This window comes from Aphis gossypii, chromosome 2, assembly GCF_020184175.1.
Source record: "Aphis gossypii isolate Hap1 chromosome 2, ASM2018417v2, whole genome shotgun sequence".
In the NCBI taxonomy this organism is placed as follows: domain Eukaryota; kingdom Metazoa; phylum Arthropoda; class Insecta; order Hemiptera; family Aphididae; genus Aphis; species Aphis gossypii.
The window spans coordinates 17,576,981-17,600,349 of NC_065531.1; the positions used below are offsets into that span (position 1 = coordinate 17,576,981).

Here is a 23,369-nt window from a genome sequence, read left to right on the forward strand (position 1 = left end):
ATACATTATCAAAAAGGGGGTCCTCCATATTCGCGTTTTCCCAGTTTTCCCAAACGTTAATTAAAAGGGTAACAAATTGACCGAACCCGCCTACTCCTCTTCCTCCTATCACACCAATCCGTTATAAATAACCACACCGTGCGACGTTAGTTTTATTAGATTTTCCATTTAATTTTCATAAGCATGCGGGACATTATTGATAATAAGCCCGAACTGCAGGATAACTGTTTATATTTACTCAAATTTTATATGGAGACTATACAATTATTCTTTAGTTATACATATAATTATTAATCAAATATTATACATTTAATAAACTATCCATAAACTAAATCTATATGGTAAATATAATGGTATATTTTATTTATGATAATTATAATAATAATTCATACTAAATGTTAATATTAGATATAGATTTATATACATAATATAATATATAATTATATCATTATATTAAATATAATAAACTGATATTTTTATCACGATTAAGATTTTTAAGAAGGATTTACCTGCAGCTTATCTCGGAGCAGTTTTTAAGCGCCGTATATAATTAGACACAACTTATGTCTTCAAAAAATTGAATGATAAAATAGGAATACTTTAGATAATATATAAAGCTAGTAATAAATAATTGTGATAAAAATAAAAATTAGTTTTGTAATTTGTATACGTTATGTAAATACACGTCCATAAATATTAATTACAAAAGTTAGAATTGTAAATTTTAAATAATATTTAATTTAAAAATATTTCAGATGAGCACTCATCAAAAACGAGTTAAACTACTTATATACTAATATATGTTAATTATAGTATTTGACTTATTTATATTTTATAATAAAAAGTATACAATAATTATATAACACATTTTTTATTTTATACCCAGAATATTTTTGAAACGATTGTCACCGTTTTCAAGAATATTATTTTAATATTGTATGTGTATATGTATATGAATTGTAAAAAAATCAAATACTAAGATTAGCTTTTACACATGACAATATTTTTTTTTATTTTCATCGCCCGTAAAAAATGGCAGTCTCGTTAAAACTTTCAAAACTCGCTTTGTAAAAAAGGCGAGAAGCACATAAAAATCGCCGATTTTACGGTCCAAAGATGTGGGTTTTTTTTAAAAAAAAAATCAAAAGATTTTCTTTTAACGTTTACGAGTTAGTCGAACCGTTATCAGGCTTTGATTTTTCACTATTTATTCTTTTACGTATTTTTGTTATTGATAAAGTCATTAGAGGACTCAAGCCGCCAATTACAGTACACCGTCGGTAAAGAGTGAAAATCACGCACTTATAATACCAAAGTAAAAGGGAAAAGAGTGACATTTTTTATTTTTATTATTTTATTATATTATTATTAAATTTTTAAAGTTATGATAGGAGGAGGAGGAGCACCCACGTCATAAGCAAATCGAAAAAAGTGTTGACTTTTTGTGGTGCGTAAATAAATGGAGTTTAAAAAAGGACATCAAAGTCGAATAAATGATTCTAAAAATCAAACGGAAACACACTCGAAAAATAATTCAGTGGTTTCGAACAAACGGAAGTGCAGTGCGATCAAGAATAGGGTTTTTAATGAATACGAATGTATAAAAAATAAATTAATTGGAACATATAGAGTAATTCTGAAAAACCCTGTATGGAATAAAAACGATATATTATATGAACGAGTACATATATGTACATATTATAGACATATAATATTATATAAAGCTGCAATTGTATTGTGTACAAACTAGAGGGGTGCCACATGACTTGGCAAGAAGTGCGATGTTTGAATATAGAAAAGGAGTAATTATTCACTTGAAAGTAATTTTGTTGAACAAAATCTTAAGTTGATTTACTATGTACAATACGATAGTCTCTATACTGTAGATAGAAATCCTTGAAAATCTTAACCTAGTCTATAATATCATTTATACTACATTCTCATAAAAGATGCTTATTTCGTAGTGACAGTTAGAGTAGTTGTTATAAATATAAAAAAAAATGCAGTGTATAAAAACGATGTAATTAACATTTTTAATACAAAATACAACTGCGCAGAATAAATTACGAAGTATATATAAATAGTTATTAAAAAAAAAAAAAAATAATAATAATAATAGTAAGCATAATATACATATTACATATTATTATAAACAATTTATTAATGTACACTAGCTATACAGTCTTAAAATACATGTGAAGGTAATAATTAGTTATTCAAGAGGATAACTATAAAACTAATGTTATTGCATATCAAATTTATGTCATTCAATGAAAATCGAATTTAAGCAAATTTCATTAATGTGTTCACCAGCTAAGTTGATATTATTCTCTAATTTGTTCGACTTTTCCGACCTTGTGTAACATATATAATATCTATTATATAAGGTGACTTTGATGTCAGTAAACTTGAGAGAATACGCTCGAAACTCGTTTAAAAACGTTGGAAGACGAAGACGTGTATACATATATAATCAATCGGGGAGAGTAGAGCCCTTTTTCGCTTCGCATAACGATTACGTTCCGCGGATATTTATTATAATAATATTATAAAACTTTCATCTCCCTCATGGCCTCGACTACGAATCGTTTTCAATTTAAACTTTTATTAAAACATCCAATACGCGGCCTTTTCCCCATCAAAGGTTATTGCTTTCTATGTTCTATATAAAGACGAAATTGGTTGCATGAACACGCCGGTGTGATAGAAGAGGAACAATAATAACATCACACCAAAAACGTTAGACTACTCTTCTGCTTTTTTGTTCTCAACGACAAAGTTCACACCATATTTTATTTTAGTTAAAATTAGTAGAGAAGGCTTATTCGAGGTAGATTAAAAAACATATCTCTTCATCAACACTTTACATCAATAAAATTAATATATATATATATTTTTTTTGTTAATAAAAACACTATTTGTTTTTTGAAATTTGATAAATTATATAAGTTCAACAATACGGACTTAACAGTGTTGTATATTCTTATAAATAAATTTTTTTACAAACATAATTCTATATAATATTAACGTGTATACACTTATTTTTTTGTACCTACAAAATATTATTAAAAAGCATTAATAACGCGTTACCTATTTTATATTTCTTCTCATTCCAACGTTTAAATTTTATTACATTATTACCAACAATAAAATCAATCATAGCGATTTGCATATTATAGTATATAACTAGTATTTTACCTTAAAACCACAGATCTCAATCGATTGTACAGCGAGAAATTCCCAGAGGAAAAACAAGTCATTTTACAAAAGCAAGAAAAAAACATAATAACAACAAATATAAATAAATAAAAATAAAAACCTAATTTTACGAAATATGGCCTTCGGTCGTTTGCAGACGATATTATTCGGTCGGTTGTTCTTATTATTTATTTCCTTTTATTATTATTATTTTTTTTCTTATTCTACCCGAAGAGGGTTCGACGGCTCAAAGTGTAGACGATTAAAGAGCCCTAAGACCGGGGGATGGAAAATAATAAATAAATAACGAATAATAAAAAAACGCAGAAAAAACGCCCTCGGTAAAGTTTTAAGAACAATATCTTCGATTAAACAGTATTTCATATTAATGGCTCGGGTCGCTTGTGTGTGTGTGTGTATATGTGTTTGTTTCTCATTTCGAAAAACTGCGGTGAATAAATAATAACAATAATGATAGGAATGGCGCGCAGGGGAAAAAATACCGTTAGAAGTTTTACACGGAGAAGACCCCGTGTGCGCGACTTCTCAGGCGCATATAAATCAATCGGTGCACATAACCAAACATAAATAGTACCACATAAAAGCTTTCTGCTATCCATTAAACATACACATACGTAACTACAAACCGAGATAATGGAAACTATTTGATATATAAATTAACCAACCGTTCCAGCAACCACTTCTTTCTAAACGTCGTTGTTTTCAAACTGTCGAAAGCATTTTTCTATCATTTCTGTTTAGAAGTTTAAAGTTTTCTAAAATTATTTCTCCGGAAAATATCCCGCAGATTCCAGACTAGCAAAATAATCCTGCTTAAAAAATATTTAGACACAATAGAGCGCTTTTTATCATATCAAACAATAATGAAACCACGAAAGATTATTATACAGAGTAGTATATCTATAACGCATTAAATACGCAATTTAAAATTAATTGTAAATTGTTGTATTTAAAATACCTAATCATTCTTAAATTTGAAAACGAAATTCTTGGTTTATACGCAATATGTATGGACAACACCAAATCGAAACCTTAAGTTTATACAATACTTTCTTAATTCCTGATTCGTTATCTCTACAGAAATCAAATAAAACATTTTACATCTTTAAAGTTCATGTTCACTGTACATATAAATAGTTGACAGTGTTTTGCATACGCGTTATTTGACTAAGAGTTGAAGTTGGCTTGATTTTGTTTCAGTCCATTTACAAACACGAAATAATAGCGGTTTTTGGAGTTAAATGTTCCCATTCAAATTTCTATTATGATTGTTGCTATAAATGGGGTTTTAATACACTTCTATTATATACCGACTATGTATTTGGAATATGAAGCTATATTATATTCTGTGGTCTATGTATCGTAATACTTAACATTTTTAGAAACAATTTTGCTTGTTTAATATTATAATACATTTATGTTTTATATAAACGTAGAATTTATGATTAATTAAATAATCGTGTAGTAGTGTCAAAAATAAAATATAAAACGGGTATAATATTGTGTATGACATCACAATAAGATATAAAATCGCTTTGTTTTGGTCATAACTTTTATTATTGTTATTTTATTATTTTAAATTTCACAAGCTAGTTAAAATTAATAATTATCAAACATTATGAAACGAGCCCGAAGGGTAGAGTGAGACAAAAGTTTTTCGAAAACCCGCGCACAAAAGCCTTTGTGATTAAACGTCCGAAAATCCAACAGGTACACTCGTATATCACAGGACACGCGAATTACGACGGACGACAGACACCCTGCCTGCTTACCCCTATGGATGTAATTTAATTGTAGAGGTGGACGGCTATTATTTAAAACTCTCCCGGAGAGAACGAACACAAGATTTGGCTAGATTACACGCATGACGATGATAATATTGCTGTTGTTATTATTATTATTATTATAATTACCAGCAATATATTACTAGTATGTGTGCCCCGCGGAAAAGCTTAATGGTCGAGTTGAAAGGATGCCACTTGCACAAAGGACCTTTGTGCAAAGTCCGAACCATAAGCCCTTACTGTTATTACGGCCATCCGTCTTCCTTTGAAGTCGTTACAAAACGCCTCGGAACATTAAGTTTTAGCCAAACGTTTTTATCACAGTATAAGTCAAAACAAAAAAATCCGATACCTCACGAATACGAAGTATACGTGAAACTACATATGTCTAAAACAATCCAGGTAAGAATAGTAAGATACATACATTAGAATGAATAACCAAGATAAAAATATATATATTTTTTTAATTTCAGAATAAGCACTATAAGTAGGTATTAGGAACCGTATTATACATTAATGAGTATAACGATAAAATTAGTATATATATGTATTATTTATTATATAATACAATAACGAAAAAATAATGTTATTATTATTAAATAATTATTTACATAGTAACATGTATTTATTTTTCGACGGAATAAAGGAAAGTTTTACTAAACCATATTTTTTATGTATGAAAACACTTTAAGGAGAAATGTAATGAACCTCTACATTTTTGTCATTACATTAACACACACTAATATAATACATCCATGTTTAAAATAAAAAGATTATTATAGTTATTACATATCGACCAACATGTATTGATATCAATACACCTCATCGACAAGGATTGTTATCATCAGATATAAACTGGCTATATAAAGGGATATCACAAATTAGAAATATCAATTTTTTTTAACATGAAAAATACATAATAATTTTGATAAATTTAAAATTCCCGAGCATATATACCGTTATTGATGGAGCTTCATTATTTTACAGATTCATTAATACTAGAAATTGTTTCTGATTATTTTATTCTATATAGGAATGCAATAACAAAATACAATTTCTAAAACTGTGATAATATATTTTACAACACCTAAATAAAATTATAAATTACTTAAACATTTATTGTTATTCCTATTTCTATATTATATTGTTATATAATAATCAATGCTATTCATAAAATGTATTTAAATAAATTTATAAATCATACATTGTATAAAAAAATACCGTGATATAAGTATGCGTATGAATACGTAATAACTGTTTTAAATTATTTAATTTATTCTAATAGTTAAAAAGGCTATGTTGATTTATGCAATTAGTTTTAATTGTGTCGTACTCGATTATCTTATAGACATTTTATACACATCCAAGAGCTATATTTTTTCAATAATATGATATAAATCGTTTGTCGACCCCGAACGTTATTTATAATACGTTAATTTCAGTTGGAAAATTAGATAATATCAATCAAATAAAATAATACAGCCAAGGCTATAATATACAAATAAAACTATAGAAACGATGAGACTTGTAATAAAGTAAGGATGATTGATTCCAGTCTATTTCAATAGGTTGCGTGACAAGCCTGTATTGTGGTTTTTTACAACTTTTTTTTTGAAAAAAAAAAGTAAATAAAAAATATACAAAATCCAATAAATCGTTGTAAAACGATGTCGTGACAATCAGATTCTTTTGTATACACAAAATGCACACGGAAAAGTTTTTTCTTATCTGGTAACCCTCCTTAATTTCGGCCTAAACTTTGGCAATCTCGATCTCATTCACACGCGATGTAGGTACCTACCTAAATACAATTGGTTCAAATGGAGAAAAATCCAACAAACAAGTGCAGATGTTATTTCTTTGAAAATAATTTTACAATACAGTATGAGTGGGTAAAATTTATTATTATTATTATTGTCTACTTGTACGTGGAGGATAACGGAATGAACAGTGGCCATAAAATTATTGTTTTATTTACTAGAAATTCGATCAGTAGCGACATTGACAGTTTTCCATTTCACTCAATGTATACACATTACACACGTATTTTGCATATCAATAAGAGTGAAAAAAATTAAATAACTCTCTCAAAAAAAAAAAAAAAAAATATAGAGGTTCGAAAAAGAACGGGGTGAAGAGGGTGATAAATAATGGGATGAATATAAAAAAAATGGTACACCACTCGTAATCCGTCGGCTTTTATTATCATCGACGATATAATGCACCGGTTCATTGAGTAATATAACGAAGAAATGATACAGCCATACATCATTTGATGTGAAGGGTTGATAGGAAAAGGTTCATTTAAGTGATAGGGTTGGTATTTAAAACTGCAGTACATTTTTTATCGTGACCATAAAATAACAAACGCAATATTTGACCTTTTGTGTTGTTTATATTCATATCAGGTTTATATATTTGATAAAGCTAACATTATTATATTTTAATAACACAATTCCACAACACATTTAAATTAATTATATCACGCAAATAATTGTTGAAAAAAAGTTTTGCAGGTATCCAATTCAGTCAAATTTAAATAATATTAGAACACTTTTAATGCAGTTTATAATTTTATATAGTTTTATTTATTAAACAAGGTAAATATTTAATGATACCTATATACATATATTTATATGAATTAAAATAAAATTGGGTATATAATGTACAACCATGCGAGATATAAGGTAGGTAGGTACACAACTAGCCAAATTCATTATGTTAATATTGTTTGAAATAACTGTTGTTTTTCTAATGTGAAATAATGTCAATAAAAAAACTGTGAGTGAAAACGAGTTTTGTATTGTTAGAATACAGCATATTATTTACATTGCCACTGGAGAGGTTTTTTTCGAAGTTCAAACATTAGGAGAATATTCACATTGGTAATTTTAGCCAAATAAGCCTGAAGCATTTAGTGGAAAAAATAACTAAGAAATGGGAATGGATATTTTTGCGTATTTGTGTGGAAAAGTTACCCCAGGGTGTTTGCTTCTGTTTTTTTTTTTTTTAATATCATTTTAACCCTTTTATTACATTATAACCATTTCTTTTCACATTCAACTTGGAACTGAAAACAAGTTTTAGAAAATAAAAACTTTTTAATTATTTTCCTTTAATTAAAAAACAACATACAGTTAAAATCAAATATCAAATACCAAGAAACATTTTAGTTGTATTAAAACGAAAAATATGTTATTCATATTTAATTTGAGAAATTTAGAAATTAAGTATGACGTAGAAGAAATGAAAATATATTCATATGTTCTATAAAATTGAAAATTGGATGATTCTATAATGTACCCTAGCCGGCGACACATAAATCGTGTTTTTTTTTATTCTTATTTTATAAATAATAATGCTACTTCAACCTATTAACATCTAAATTTAAATGATTTTTGAATAAATTTTTAAAATTTTAAATGCATCATTGTACCACGAAAATTCTATTATTTTAATGTGAAAAAATTAGGTTAGATTAGGTTACTCTTAAATTAATTAATAAATAAATATACATAAATTATATAAATCAAAATAGGTATAGAATTGTATAAGTAACATTTGTTACAGATTTAAAATTGAACCATTCGATATAACCATACAATTTTAGTAAATAAGTTAAAAAGAAGTCTTGTATAATAATAGAAAATTTGAATTAACATTTTGTTCAAAATGAATAAGACTGTTTTTAAAAACTATTTAACTTTAATTTATGTAGTTATGCACAAGGAAATTAGTAAGCAAATTATCTATGCTAAATATGTTATTCATTATGACTATTAACGTGGTTTGAAAATAAATATCTTAAATTATACGTAACCTACTCTTAATCTACTTACCTACATATTTCACAAGCTATATAATTCTTAGTTAATTTAGTTATGTCTTGTAAATATAATTTTACAAAGTTTGTTTTTTTTTTTTTTTAAATTAATTATGATAAGGCACTTTCTTAGTATAAATAAATAAATGATAATCCATCAGATATAGTGATAAAAACTAAAACGTTTATATTACATATCATTTTTTTTTTTTTTTTTTGCAACGATTTAGACATTCTTGAAAATTCTAGGTCATAAGTTTCTGTTGGTCGACGTAGTATTTTTTTGAAAAATCGTCTGCTGTTGATCTTCAGTCATTTTTCAGTATTAAACCCACCGCTTTTCAATCATTGTCCCTCAAATTACACGAACGTGATGAGAGTCCCCGATGGTATTCATCTATTTCCTTGGTCGGTGGGGCATATACATCCCATGTCGGTTGTTTTTCATTATCATTGTTACCTCTCTTAGATATATCTCATAACTAACTGCAGGATATATACAGCTTATATATTATATATATGAAATAATATTTTTTTAAATCTCCAGAGATTTAAGATAGTAAAATTGTTATAGTACATGCACATGATTGTAATTTTACATTTCTACAATGCATTTGACCTAAAGAATTATTGACTAAAAATGAGCCATATCGTATTAGACATTGAAATTAACTAAATATAAAATCATAAGAATAATAACAAAAAAAATAATTAGTTCCAAGTTATTAAACTTATAAAATGGAGAAAATTTCATATTTGTAAAAGTATAGACTTCATACTTAACCTATATAACCATTTGGTCAAGTTGAAATCACATTTTAAAATAAAATAAATGTTTAAGTCATAAAACGGCAAATGTGCCAATTTTATCTTTTTTAATCGTCAACAAATTCTATTTTAATTTAAGAATAATTTATTATATTAAAATAGTTATAATGTTAGAAAATGTTTATGATTTTTGTGGTTTGATGTTAAAATATCAAAAATTAAGAATTAACGATTCAAATAAACAAGTACAGGGGTCTCCGTTAAAAAGCATTGGGTTCTAGAGAGGTAAAGCAGACGGTTTAAACCTCCACCGCGTGCATAGCGCACATAAATCGTTCAAATTGTCACCGCAAACAAAGTCTCGTTTCCCAGAGGTCTGAAATCTGCACATAAATTTGTTTGCCACCCCACTTCTTCACCTAACCCGCTCATGACCCCGGGGGCTTGTAATTAAAGCCGCCTGTATGCGCGTATATACGAGGCTTTTAGCGGTATTTTCTATCGGCCGTAGACGACGGACTTTTAATTAAACGTTTAATTATTCCGATATCAAGTAATACTTATGTACAATTCGTACAATCTGCATAAATCTTATGTTATTTAAACAAATACAAAACTTTATACGCACACTTAAAACCAAAGTATACTTGTCTTATCAACAGTATTTCAGAATTCAAAAATCAGTAATTGATTGGTGTTCCAAACAGCAATAGCTGAATGTATTATGTTGTAATAAAAATAATGTATCTTTGCTAAAATAATATATTTAAATACGTCATTTAGATAAATTAAAAAATCTATATATTTATTATAAAAGAATCATTCTCTAGAATCTAAAATTAATTATTGTTCTATATCATTTTTAAATAATAACTTACACATTATTATTTAGTAAAATTTTAAATTACATTTCTTTAGACATTTAAATTCCATAATTGTATATACATGCAATTTCTGTTTCGTTTAGAATCAAAAATACAAATAGATAGGTATAGATAGATTTCATCAGATAACAGACTGGTCTTTCAGCGACTTTAGGAAAAATCAGCATTATATTATTATTAAAAATAAAAAATAAAAATTTTTTAAGAAACAATATTTCGAAAATTATGATACTTTAATTTAAAAACGAGTGCTTTTTCTAATTTAATTTGTATTGTGTCGACAATATACTACGTAATTGTACTTATTATTATACCTCAAATATTTAAGCTAATAGAATATAATAGTTACATAATATAATTGATATGACATATTTTTAATTGATTAATAAAGCTATAAGTTACAACGATGTAAACAAATTTAATCACTAAACCATCAACATTTTTCTCTATACAGAATTTAAATTTAAATGAAAACAAAAAAAAAATGCTTAAAAATAAATTTCTAACTTACCTAAAATATTATATTATATGCTTGAATAATATATGTATATACTATATACTATATAAATATTATATATTATGTTTTATAGGTCACTAAATAACTATTTTATTTGATAACAATAAACATAAAGTAAACTTTGAAATTTTAAATATTATATTATAGTTATAATTTATAAGACATAATAATAGTAAATAAATTGGTCTTTGTTGATATCTAATAAAACAAAAAGGAGTCTTATAGTTGGGCATTTGAAATTGTAAATATGCAGATGCAAAGATAATTTTTAAAAAGTTACTAAAGACTTTGTGATATTAAAGCAGGATATGAGTTGAAGCTTATTTCAAAAATTCAGAGTAGCTCTTAAAAGCTGCTACGAAATCCAGTGTCGAGGATGTTTTTTTAAATGTCTTTTTAAACTGTGCTTAATCCTAAAATGTCCTTTAAACTAGTTTTTTGCTCGCCCACTGTCAGTTAATCCTTTACGTGTCCGAGCTTAAGAATACCGCAGATTACAAAAACCCACTCGGACCTGCATATCTAATTACCGAAAGGCAACTTTCGTTTTAATCTCCAAGAGAGGAGGAAATGGAAACCAAAGGGGTAAAAATAAAATCCTAATTGCGACATAATGGAAAAATAAAAATGCCATGCACTTACATTTAACCATATTTCCTTTCAGACCGAGGATCACGTGTATAAATTTATTTTTTACCACACCCTATATATTTGACCAATCCAAATATCTTTGCCATAATGTCTTATCATTTTTTCACGTCGAATGGTTTTCATTATTTATTATATTGCCAAGTAAAACCCGTTGATTACCGTGTCACGGATTTGGGCGGCCAACTACTCAATACAAAGGGCGCAAAAGGTCTAATGGCCGCGGATTTAACTTAATTCCGTGTTGTTTTAAAGCAAGAAAAATCGAGTCGAATAAAACATTTCCCCTTTAGATTGCAAGGCCCAGATAGAGATATTTTTTTTATCTGTAGATATATTTTTCATAAAGTGAGAAACGCGACAATAAATAAGTAAAAGTTTGGTCCTTGATGACGATAGTAGTAATAAGAACGGAGAAAAAGAAATAGAAACACAGGAAACAAAAAAATAAAGAAAAGGAGAAGAAAGTTCATCCAATAAAAACGCGTACCCGATCCGTCTGGATTTTCTCTCGGGACAATGCCGACATAACGGGTAATCGCATCACATCCGTTATGAGTGCCTTTTTCTCTGACACTGGATAATGAATTAACCTGGACTTGTATTTATTGGTAGGGCTAAAATATATACGAACATAGCTATAATATATATAAATAATAACTTGATAAATATATATTATATCTAAAAGGTTCTTTCAATATTATTCTATTATTCTATAGAACGTATTAACCTTTAATCGTCATAAAAAACATTAACCTTTCACTGTCGATAAATGTATTATAATATATACATGTATAAATTTAAGTATTTATATTATTGATTAATTTATGACAAATTATACGGCTCATAAATTTCATTACTACTATCAACTAATTAATTGCACTGACATTCAATATACGATTGCACTGGATAGGGAAAACAAAATATATTACGTTAAACACCCTTAATATATACATAAAGAAAAAAATAAATATAGTACACACTGTACATTTAGCATATACAAAAACTTATAGATAATTTATACTATTCAATGTTATATAGGTATTATGTTTTATCACAATATTATTATTATGCATTGACGAATTTTATTTTCTTTTATCAAAATTTGTTTCAACAGGATTTAAATAATTCAAAGGATAAAAAACATTTATGTAAAATATAACATCATTATATTAACATAACACATTCAGCAATAATGAATTCTTTGACAACAGTCAGCGTGACCACAGTCGATTACTATAACAGTCCATTGCAGTTTCATTTCGCTCTTTCCATCAGTCATGTCATTAATATTTTATTTATCACTGTTATTTTGTACATTAACATCATATGACACATTGCCTAATATTCTAATGACCACAGGGTGTGGTCCTACAGTTTCGACTTTTTTTTCGTTTTTTAAAACGATATTCATTTTTATAACTATAGGTAGTAACTACGTTAAAGTAATAACGATAATTACCAATCATATAGAATGACGGGTGTATGTTATTTTTTCTCGTTATTTATTTTTTAATTAAGCTAATACGATTATTTTCTGATACGGAATTGTAATATAATATTCTGGGCACGCCCTATATTATTATTATTATTTAAAAATGTTCAATACGTGCAGTCAATTTAATCCCTAACCATCGCTTTTCATTTTTTTTTTCAAAATTCAACGTTCATTAAACAGACTCCGGGGTTCGACAGCACAACATTCTAAAAATGTGCATAATAAACATCAGTCTTCGAAATAGCACTCAGGATTAAAATAACAATAAAAGGAAGTATAGGGGAAGGGAGCAAGTGGATATACAAGGCACTAATGTAGCGTGTAAATTTAAAGACTTTGGTTTTTAGTACGGTAGACCAAATGGATCGAAAACTATGATGATCCGTGAATGCGTGTGTAATAGATATTCAGAATAACAGTATTTTCAATCCAGTCAACACTGTTATATGTTTTTTGATTTTTAAAGTCAGATTTTAAGTGTCTATTTTATGACTTTATAGCAACCCACTTCTATATGTATAATATCACACATACATAATGACAAAGTAATTTAGATACTTAAACTTCCAACCTCAAAATAAACATTATCTTCAATAATCAATATAATAACCATAGTAGAATAAACTTAATTTTTTTTTACATATTTATTTTATAGGTACTATAGTATACATTAATTAGTAATTATAGTATCGTCGCGACGACGCGTCGTGGCTTTAAATTCGTAACTATTTTCCTCCAATGTTCAAAAAGTTCAATGATAGTAAAATGTATTGCATTAAATTAAACTTTACCAGTCTAACGATAAAATAAATTTGTTTTTAAAATAAAAATTTGATTTTTGTTTAAATTTTTTATTATATAGTAATGTATTAATTTATCATTCGTAATCAATAATCATTCATTGGTATCCATAATATAATCAATCCCATTAAAATAAAATAAAATAGTATTGTTTTTCAATATTTTTTCTGAAAATTTACAAACATTTATAAGTATGATGGCATTACTTTAAAGTTTAAACATAAATAGGTTTAAAATTATATTATATATTTAATGATAAATACGTACCAAGCGTACAGCTTATACGCATTTGAAAAACTATTATTTTATAAAATATAAATAAACTATAAAAATAACTGAAAGTAATATATTTTGTTTATTTTTAAGTAGGTAAATACTAAATTTTTAATTTCATGATCTATAAAAGAAAAAATGATTAGGTTGATTATTTTCCTTTTTTATTTTTAAATAGGGTCCGATGTCTATAATGATAGTGGCTAAGAAATGTTTACTAATGTATAAAGTTCAATATTTTAAGTAAATGATGAAGTCACAATACAAATGATTTAAATTAAAGTATAAGTAACTGGAGTGATGACTATTAATATTGCAGGAAGTCTATATCGTAGGACCGAGAATTTTCAGTAATATCACATTATAATGGTGTGTACCCCACTATTGTACTAAAAATCGCTCGAGCTCGGTAAATGTTGGAACATAAATGATATTAGTGTACCGGAGTAGGAAATACGAAATCGTCACGAAGGACTAGGGGTGGAGTGGAAGTAGAAAGGAGCATCTAAAGAAACAATTGCAGTTGTTGGGCGGGCAGCGACGTTTTCGTGAAATACCATTGTGCGAACCGAGCCCGTTTCTTCCATGGGGGTGTATATTAGCATTAATAGAGCCGTTTTGCGTGCATGAGGTCTGTGCTTTGGTCGAGAGAATGACGACTAGCAAGCACAAGAGGTGCGAGAGGGAAGGTACACCAAGCCGCCGAATAATAAGAAGAGGATTGTAATAAACGATAATTCAACAGCCGGACGAAGACGTTTCCCTACGACATTGCTGCTAGCGGTTTATTCCAACCACGACGACTGTGGCGGCGGCCGACAGGAAAAGGAAAAGGATGAGACGCGAAGAAGAAACACCCGCGGCCGCGGACTTATATACATAATTACACATAATATAATATAAGGAACAATCGGGAGCGATAATGGCAATTTATTATTCCATTTTTCCTACGCTCCACTCAAACACACACACACACATATATAAACTCAACAATGGCCTCAAAAGATAAACCGCATCTTTGGTCGTCGTAGTAGTTGTAGTAGTAGTCGGAGTAGTAATAGTGATGGTGGTAGTAGTAGTTGTCGTCGAGGGAAGTTCGGGCCTGTTTATATTTATGATAATTGTTAAGTAAAACCCCTTAGTCCTGTGAAGTGGTGGCACACACCATGGCGTGATGGGTGGTTGTCGGTGAGGAGGGGGCGAGAGAAGATGCGTATATAGTCATCGTCCCCGCGATCGCGTTTGTGTTAACGGCTCGTGTTTATATTGCGCGATTCCGAATAGGAACTTATATTTCATGCCGATTTATGGCCGCTAAACGGAAACCGAGGAAAAACGGCAGAGGAATCAACGCCAAATGGTACTTTTGCGAAGAACGTCCCCGCCGCCTTCTCTACTGGTACCATAGTGCCACATCACTGTAGCGGCGGGGGTCTGCAAGCGGAACAACCAGCGGCGCTGTAAATTTGCAAATTAATGGATATTATTATTATTGTTACTAAACGTAGAATTATATATATATATATATATATATATATATATATAATATATACACATATTGTATACACAACACAGCCATAGTCAGTCGGAGATGTGTTTCAGATTATAATAGAAAATTATGTAGGCTTTCCAAAAAGGTGTAATGTAATGTGATGATAGAAGGTATATTTTTTAAATTTATTGTTATTTATTTTAAACCTATTTAATCGGAACTCAAACTAACCATAAGTTTCATCAAATTAAGTATAGGTAGTAAATGTTTCGTGTAAATTAAATATTTAGACGTATAAATCTAGTTTTGCATTATTTATTTTATGTGATTAAAGTATGTGCATATTTTTTAAGTTTTAAATCTTGGAAATTTTGTTTTTTAATTATCAACAAATAATTATTTTGTTGTATAGTAAAAAAATTGAGGACATACCAATACATTTTACAATCATTAAAACTGAACATAAAATATAAAATCATTATTTTAATGTTCTATATTTAATATACATACCTAAACAATAGAAAATGTACCAGCCTACAAGCGCGTCTACAGTATAAAATACATCCGGGGCAAAATAAAAATTACTTATAACCTTATATACACACTAAAAAAAAATTAATAATGTATAATAATAAAATATTAATAGTCAACAATATTCTCCACAAATTACTCATAGAACTTTTTGATTTAGATACTCGGTAATTTCATCTCTTTAAATTTCTTGAATTTAGAGAAAATATGAAAAAAGCATCTTAATTATTTTTATAAAAACACAATTTTAATGATAATGTTAATAAGAGTCCAACATGGAAAAAAATATAGTGTTATAATTATCAATCAACCAAAAAAATGTTATCTTAAAGTCTGTTTAAAAGAAATTCTAAGTACCTAACACAAATTCAATAGGAACATTATCAAAATGCTGTTTTATGTCTTTCATAAAGATATAAAAACCTCACTTCATTCACTATTTTATCAAATGAACTTATATCAGTCAACTTTGGTACATGTTTTTGTGCTACAAATAAATCAACACCCACGACCTGCATATTGTTGTTTATCAGAGACTGGTTCTATATTAACCAAATATTTTGTAATTAACCTTGAATAAACTAAAAACTAGAGTAGTTAAAAAACTAAAAATATACACATACTTAATTAATGTGTCTTTATTATTAATAATTTTAATATAATTTAAAGTTTCAGTGATAGCAATTTAATTTTTTTAATACTTTCTTGAAACCTTGAGGGACATAATTTAGTTAAGCTTAAAGCAACTGTATTTCTAAGAGAATTTTTTTTTAAATAATTGTTTCTTTATAATTACTATTATGTTCCAAATGTATAGAATTTAATTTAATGATAAAATTAAAAGCCATCCTGAATGTCATATATGAGATATTAAAGTAGGTACAAATAAAAACTCCCAGGAAGGAGTAGCAAAAGGCCCCTTAAAACCCATGCTGGCACTGTTGTCTAACTATAATATATCTATATTAATCAAAATTTCAATTAGGTATTCAAATGTGTTCATACTATAAACATATGTTTATTTACTGGGAAAAAATGTTAAGTACATTAATTTATTTAGTATTTATACTTACTAATGGATTTCATCAACAAATAATTAATTTAATGGTTCATTAGTTAATCAATCAAGAGTCTCTAAATTACATATTAAAGGACAATAGTTCATTATTGATTTATTAAACATTAAGTAATTATTTATGCTACCTTAAATACAAATAATAAATTTAAGATCTTAGTAGTCATAGACTTTTAGAAAAACATCTTTGATTGGAAAATAAACACCTAAATTTGATTCTTTTAAGATTGAGCATTTCATTAGATAATTAAAAATGGAGTAAAGACATGTATGAGGTTTTACATGATTTATATTATTTCAAGATCAAGCAGCATGTTAAGATTTATAATAATTTCAACCAAAAACTCCAATACAAATACCATATATATCATAAAGTTATAACTGTATGTACTGACCGCACTTTATTTTCATAATTATAATTAGATATTTCTATTTTAGGACTATTAAGAAAAAGGTATTGAATAATATTAATGTTGACATTATAGATATTGAGATAGGTAAATAAAATTAATTCATCCGGTAATTTATTAGATAAAAACTATATACATTTTTCTTTTAAATTGAATATTACCTATATTTTGTCTTATAAGTGCAAAATATGAGTTAGTTTACTAACTAATTACCAATTTGGGGACAACCTTTTTTGTATGAATTCAAAATTAGCATGCACTTATATCCTAAATATATATTTAGATCAAAACAAATTTTAGCACAGTCCAATAGTTTTCCCAGACTAAATATTTTTCATAGTCCAACACCACTAATTAACATAAATATAATTCAATGAATACTCTGTAAAAAGTTAAAATTGGAATTGGAATAGCATATGAATATAAATTAATAATGTTTTATTGAAATTATTAATAACTTATAGCCATAAGTTATAGATATAAAGCAATAGCTGGTATAACTTATAGTAGTATTTTATTATATAACCACTGTTAACCAATAATTGTACAAAGAAATTATTATACTTTGGGGTTATGTATTTTACGGCTACTATTATAAGTAATAACATGTCATTGTAATTGGTGTACCTACCATTGTTTACCTACATGATTTATAATTTAGGTGTTACATTTTAAGAAAAATATTTAAAAGCAACTTAGTACACCTAATTATTAATCTGTGAAATAAAACAATCCATATTAAGGTTATTTAACTATTAACATTGTTAGAATACTAATAAATTAATATAAATTATTGAAGCATCAATAATGTAAGTATATGCATATTATTTAAATTATTGACAACATTATAATTTTGTTTGATGATATGAAAGATTTCTACAAGTGACATGTACATTATTTTATTGTATTCCATATTTAAAATAAAATTTACATACCTACATTTTGAATTATAATAATAAAATGTTTAAAAATTACCTAGGTACTTATTATTTATAAGCGAAAATAACTTATTTAAATACTAACGCAATGATGTACTTAGTATTATAATAAAATACTTAAAGGTTATTATTAAAGACAAATAAACAAATATCATAAAGCGATTAAGCCAGTTTTATCATTTATAATATGTATCCACTTGTCCTCAAATATTATAATACCATAGGTACACTGATCAAGCAAAGTCTAACACGGTTAGTCTACTGTAATTATTGAAATTGTGTACTGTAGGTAATATTCATATAAATCTCATTTAAAAACAAAAAAACATTTATTATAATTTTTTAAATAATATATAGGTATAAATATATTGTATATTAAATTGAAACACTTCACTGTGTTTAAAAAAATAACTATGTTTGAAATTGTACCTACTACAATAGGGTACGACTATAGGATATCAATAGTAGAACTATTAATAATTCTACATCCAATTAATATATTATAGTCATATCGTTTAATAATAATAAATAGTAGTTTTGAAGCATTCCTTTATGGGAAATAACAATCATTGAGCAAATCTACTATTTAGTAAACATAACATGTTACGTTAAACACACAATAAGATAAGCTTAACACTATTATTAATATTGGTTTCTTACTTGATATAAAGGATGTTCCTCATGAACTGTATTCAATAGTAGTGAATACAAACAGCATTCGTCGGGATTCCAAATATACAATATTTGATCTTTGTATGCTATAAGATTTCGAACGATGTTTGCACCATCGGTTTCTAATACCTTTCTCATGGTCTGGAACATTTCCAGTTTGTTTAAGTTTAACATGTCTGTAATGGAAGGCATTTTGAGGGCACAAGTGATGAAATAACGTATGGTAAAAAAAAAATATTACGATAAACTGGATTTGAAAAGAACAAACGGAAAAACGCGATTTTATGAATTTTATCTCATACAAAAAATAACGTTGTTTATCACACGTGAATTTGGTTCTCCGGCGACTGTGATAAGCTAAAAATCAGTGTTACCACTTAGACCGGCTCACATTTTCATTAAAAAAAGCGCGCGAGATTAGTAGTATACTTCCTAGGTAGTAGGTACCTTCTGTGTTTATAATCATAAACCTATTATTTATTATTATACACAAACTTTGAAACTTCTATAATATAAATATACAATATACAATGAATTATGTGTATATTAAGACATTCCTAATGTCACATTAGGAACAATTAATGACAAACAGAGAGGTGTTTTGCCGTTTTGGGTGAGTGGATTTGAGGGTAACTAGGTACTAATTAAATTATTATACCTATTTATGAAAACACTGAACATATTTACATTTCAATAATAAATATGCCCATTAGTTTTTTCAAAACTTGTTTAGAAATGCTTACATTGAATATTATAATCGTAATGTATATTAAAATATAATTTACCTATATTTAATCCTCATGGGCCATGGCCCAAGTTTATTCTTTAATTATTGTAAATTATTTTTTACCACATATTTACCTATTGAACATGGGATTGATAAATTGAATAATTTCTATAATTTCTAAATTACACATTATTGATTGCTATTGCATATTGAAATGTAGTAAATAACAGTTTTTTCATAATTTGTTAAATTTATTTTTCTATGTAATTAAATTAATATTATGTAACATAAAATTGTATAAAATTAATTTTAATTTTTACATTTTTAATTTTAGTTTTTTTTTTTTTAATATTATTATTATCAATGTAAAAAAAAGATTTTCGGTGGGTAAGTGTTTTAAATTGAATACAAATTTCTGATACATTTTTCATTTACCAATTAAAAAAATATCAAATTATTAAACCAAAATATAATAATATATTATAATATATAACTAGCTTTTAAAATTATATAATTTTGACAACATTTTTAAAATTATAAAAAGTTATAACTATATATTTGTTAGAAAAAAATTTATAAAAAATTTTCTTTTTAAATTTTAAGACTTTAAAATATAATACCTAATAATATAAAATTATTTATAATGAAGACAAAATATAGTTTAAAAATGTATAACCACAATTTTTTTTAAGACATTTTAAGTTAACGAATGTACGAAATTACATACCTCCCTAATAGTTATTTTAATGTTTAACGATTAATAATGTTAATTATTTTGTTATAATTAATAAACATTATTCGTATATATTGAGATATTATTTAATTCAAACTAAACACATCTATTACAGTGATCTACTCGACACTTGCTGTACAGTAAGTATCCACTTGTAATTTTTTTCACTATGAATTCAAAATCATAATTATGTAAGCTGCATCAGCTGCAGTATATTATATGGTTACCTAAGCCAAAAATATTTTACTCTAAAATTTGCTGTTAGTTTGTGCATTAATTTTAATTATAATTTAACAGTTATAGTACTTATATATAACTCAAGGGTCTATAATAATACCTTTTTGTGTATATATTTTACTAAAGTTTTACGAAAAGTATATGTCGGTCCCAAATGAGTAACGTTATTTTCAAACTAAAATATTTATCTATGCACTGTGTATTAGACTTTATAAAATCAATATGGAACGTTTTTAGTGTACAACATAGGTTAGGTGCGTGTTACCTACACCAAAATACTAAATATTAAAATATTCGATAATTTAACATAATAACACATTAAGTATTATAAGTATATTATACAGTAAGTAATATAAACAAGCTACTTTCGTTCAAATACATAAAGTGACATATAAATATAATATATTATATACTATATAACACGCTATGCCATATTTAAATGATATATTTTATGTATTAAAATATATACCTTGCTGTATATTTTTGACTTAATACTCAGTGTATAGATCTATTATATTATGCTCCTAAAAAAACTTTAAAACTTCTAATTTTATTTTATTTTATTTACTTGCAGAAAGTTCATTGTTGTTACGAATACGTATGATGATCAGTTAAATGGTTGTTATTGTCTTTGTTCCGGACGACCGATTTCGTTTCTTCTTAGCTATATGATGTCGGTAAACAAATTATAAAATAAATATCACCTGCAGCAAGTGAAATTCTGGTCACGTATTTGAGAAATAAAAACATAGCCATCCGCGAATTAAGAACTAGTGGAGGGAGTGTATAGCCTATATACGGTATAGGGTTAGGTGCACGAGCTCATTACATACAACAATCTTATATGGAATAACACAAAAATACAAAAATGGTAGTATTGCGTAAATTATATTTAATATATTATATATAAAACAGTAGGAATTTTTTTCATTTATTCTACGCACTGGACAGTTCATTAAACTAATAAGGGTCTATACCTATACGTACGTATATGCACATGTCTCTACGTGTGTGCGTTAGTACATGTATGTGTACCTATATATACACATATAGACAGAGAGAAAGAGCATGGAATGTAAACAAGAAACCGATTTAGTTCGTAGTGAAATTTTAATCGAGCTGAAGCTATTATGTGATGAATGGCGCCCACGGTATGTATCGCCGCCGCTGTAGCCCTTCGGTGCCTTGTTGCAATTGCTGCAAGTACAAAATATTATGTTTGTTTAGCACCCGGAAGGGGGGTGGGTAAAGCATAATATATTTTGAATTATTAAGGCGACGAAAAAATTGTTTCGAAGATAATAGACTCGAGGAACGAAATTGAAAAAAACTTTCCATAAGCTTTATACATGTATTGAACAACGATCAAAGTGTTGTTAAATTATTAATACTAGCTGCCGTATAACAGACATATGTGTAATATGTATACATGAGTACATATATATATCATTATTTTCCCTTCTTTAACGACTTATCCTGGATGTGTGCACGTGTTTTTTTATTTCTTCTCCTGGGATTCGCTTCTGTGTAGCGCGTTGTTTCAATAAGGACACGTGGTTATCCTTTATAAAGACGATTGCCACAGCAGTGTTTGCCAACTTTTTGTTCGTATACAGCACCGTAGGTATATTATATACGTAATTCGTTTCCCGTAAATTGGACAATTTGGAAGATTGAATGCTCAACGAGTTTATCTTGGTCTCATATGCAGACGTTAAGCCAAAAATACACTTTAAATATTTTGAAATTATTCATACATCATATTGTATTCAATGAGTGTATAAAGTATTCCAACAATACCAAAGTTGTACGGTACCTATACATTTTTTATGTGTACTTTGTAAATATTGATAATATATTATTTGTTTATGTACTAATGTGATACAATTAAAGGTATTATACATGATGATGTATATTTTAATTTTTTGTAGGTATTTTATCATAATGAAAAATATAACTTAATAAAACCCTATTAAATACTAAATAAGTAAAAGTAATATAAATTAATCAATGTTGGATTTTTCGATGTAGATATTAATTATTTATAGATTAGCAATATAAAATATAATTATCTGTAAATGTATGCCGGAAAACAAGTATCTATTTACTAACACTGCGTACTCGTATAGTGTAAATTTATAGTGTGTGCGTAAGTATTCGTATTGATATATATTATAAAAAAAAAAAATATAGGATTAATAATATATAAAATTTAAACAACATTAAACAAACTACCTATAGTAATATGTGCCAAGTGTACTATAGAAACTATTGAGTTATAATCAATGTATGTATGTATCTATATTAATTTTAGTATAGCTTTCAACTTATTATTTTAT

At 27.1% G+C, this 23,369-nt stretch overlaps 1 protein-coding gene across 1 annotated transcript in view; it reads right to left on the bottom strand.

The window, feature by feature from the left end:
• Window positions 1–19,642, bottom strand: part of LOC114128589 (nuclear pore complex protein Nup88) — a 35,632-nt gene extending 15,990 nt beyond the window's left edge. Inside the window, exon 1 of the mRNA XM_050199621.1 lies at window positions 19,322–19,642. Coding sequence (XP_050055578.1) covers window positions 19,322–19,525 — 204 coding nt within the window. The 5' untranslated portion in view covers window positions 19,526–19,642. The remainder of the gene's footprint in view (window positions 1–19,321) is intronic.
• Window positions 19,643–23,369: the final 3,727 nt, after the last annotated feature.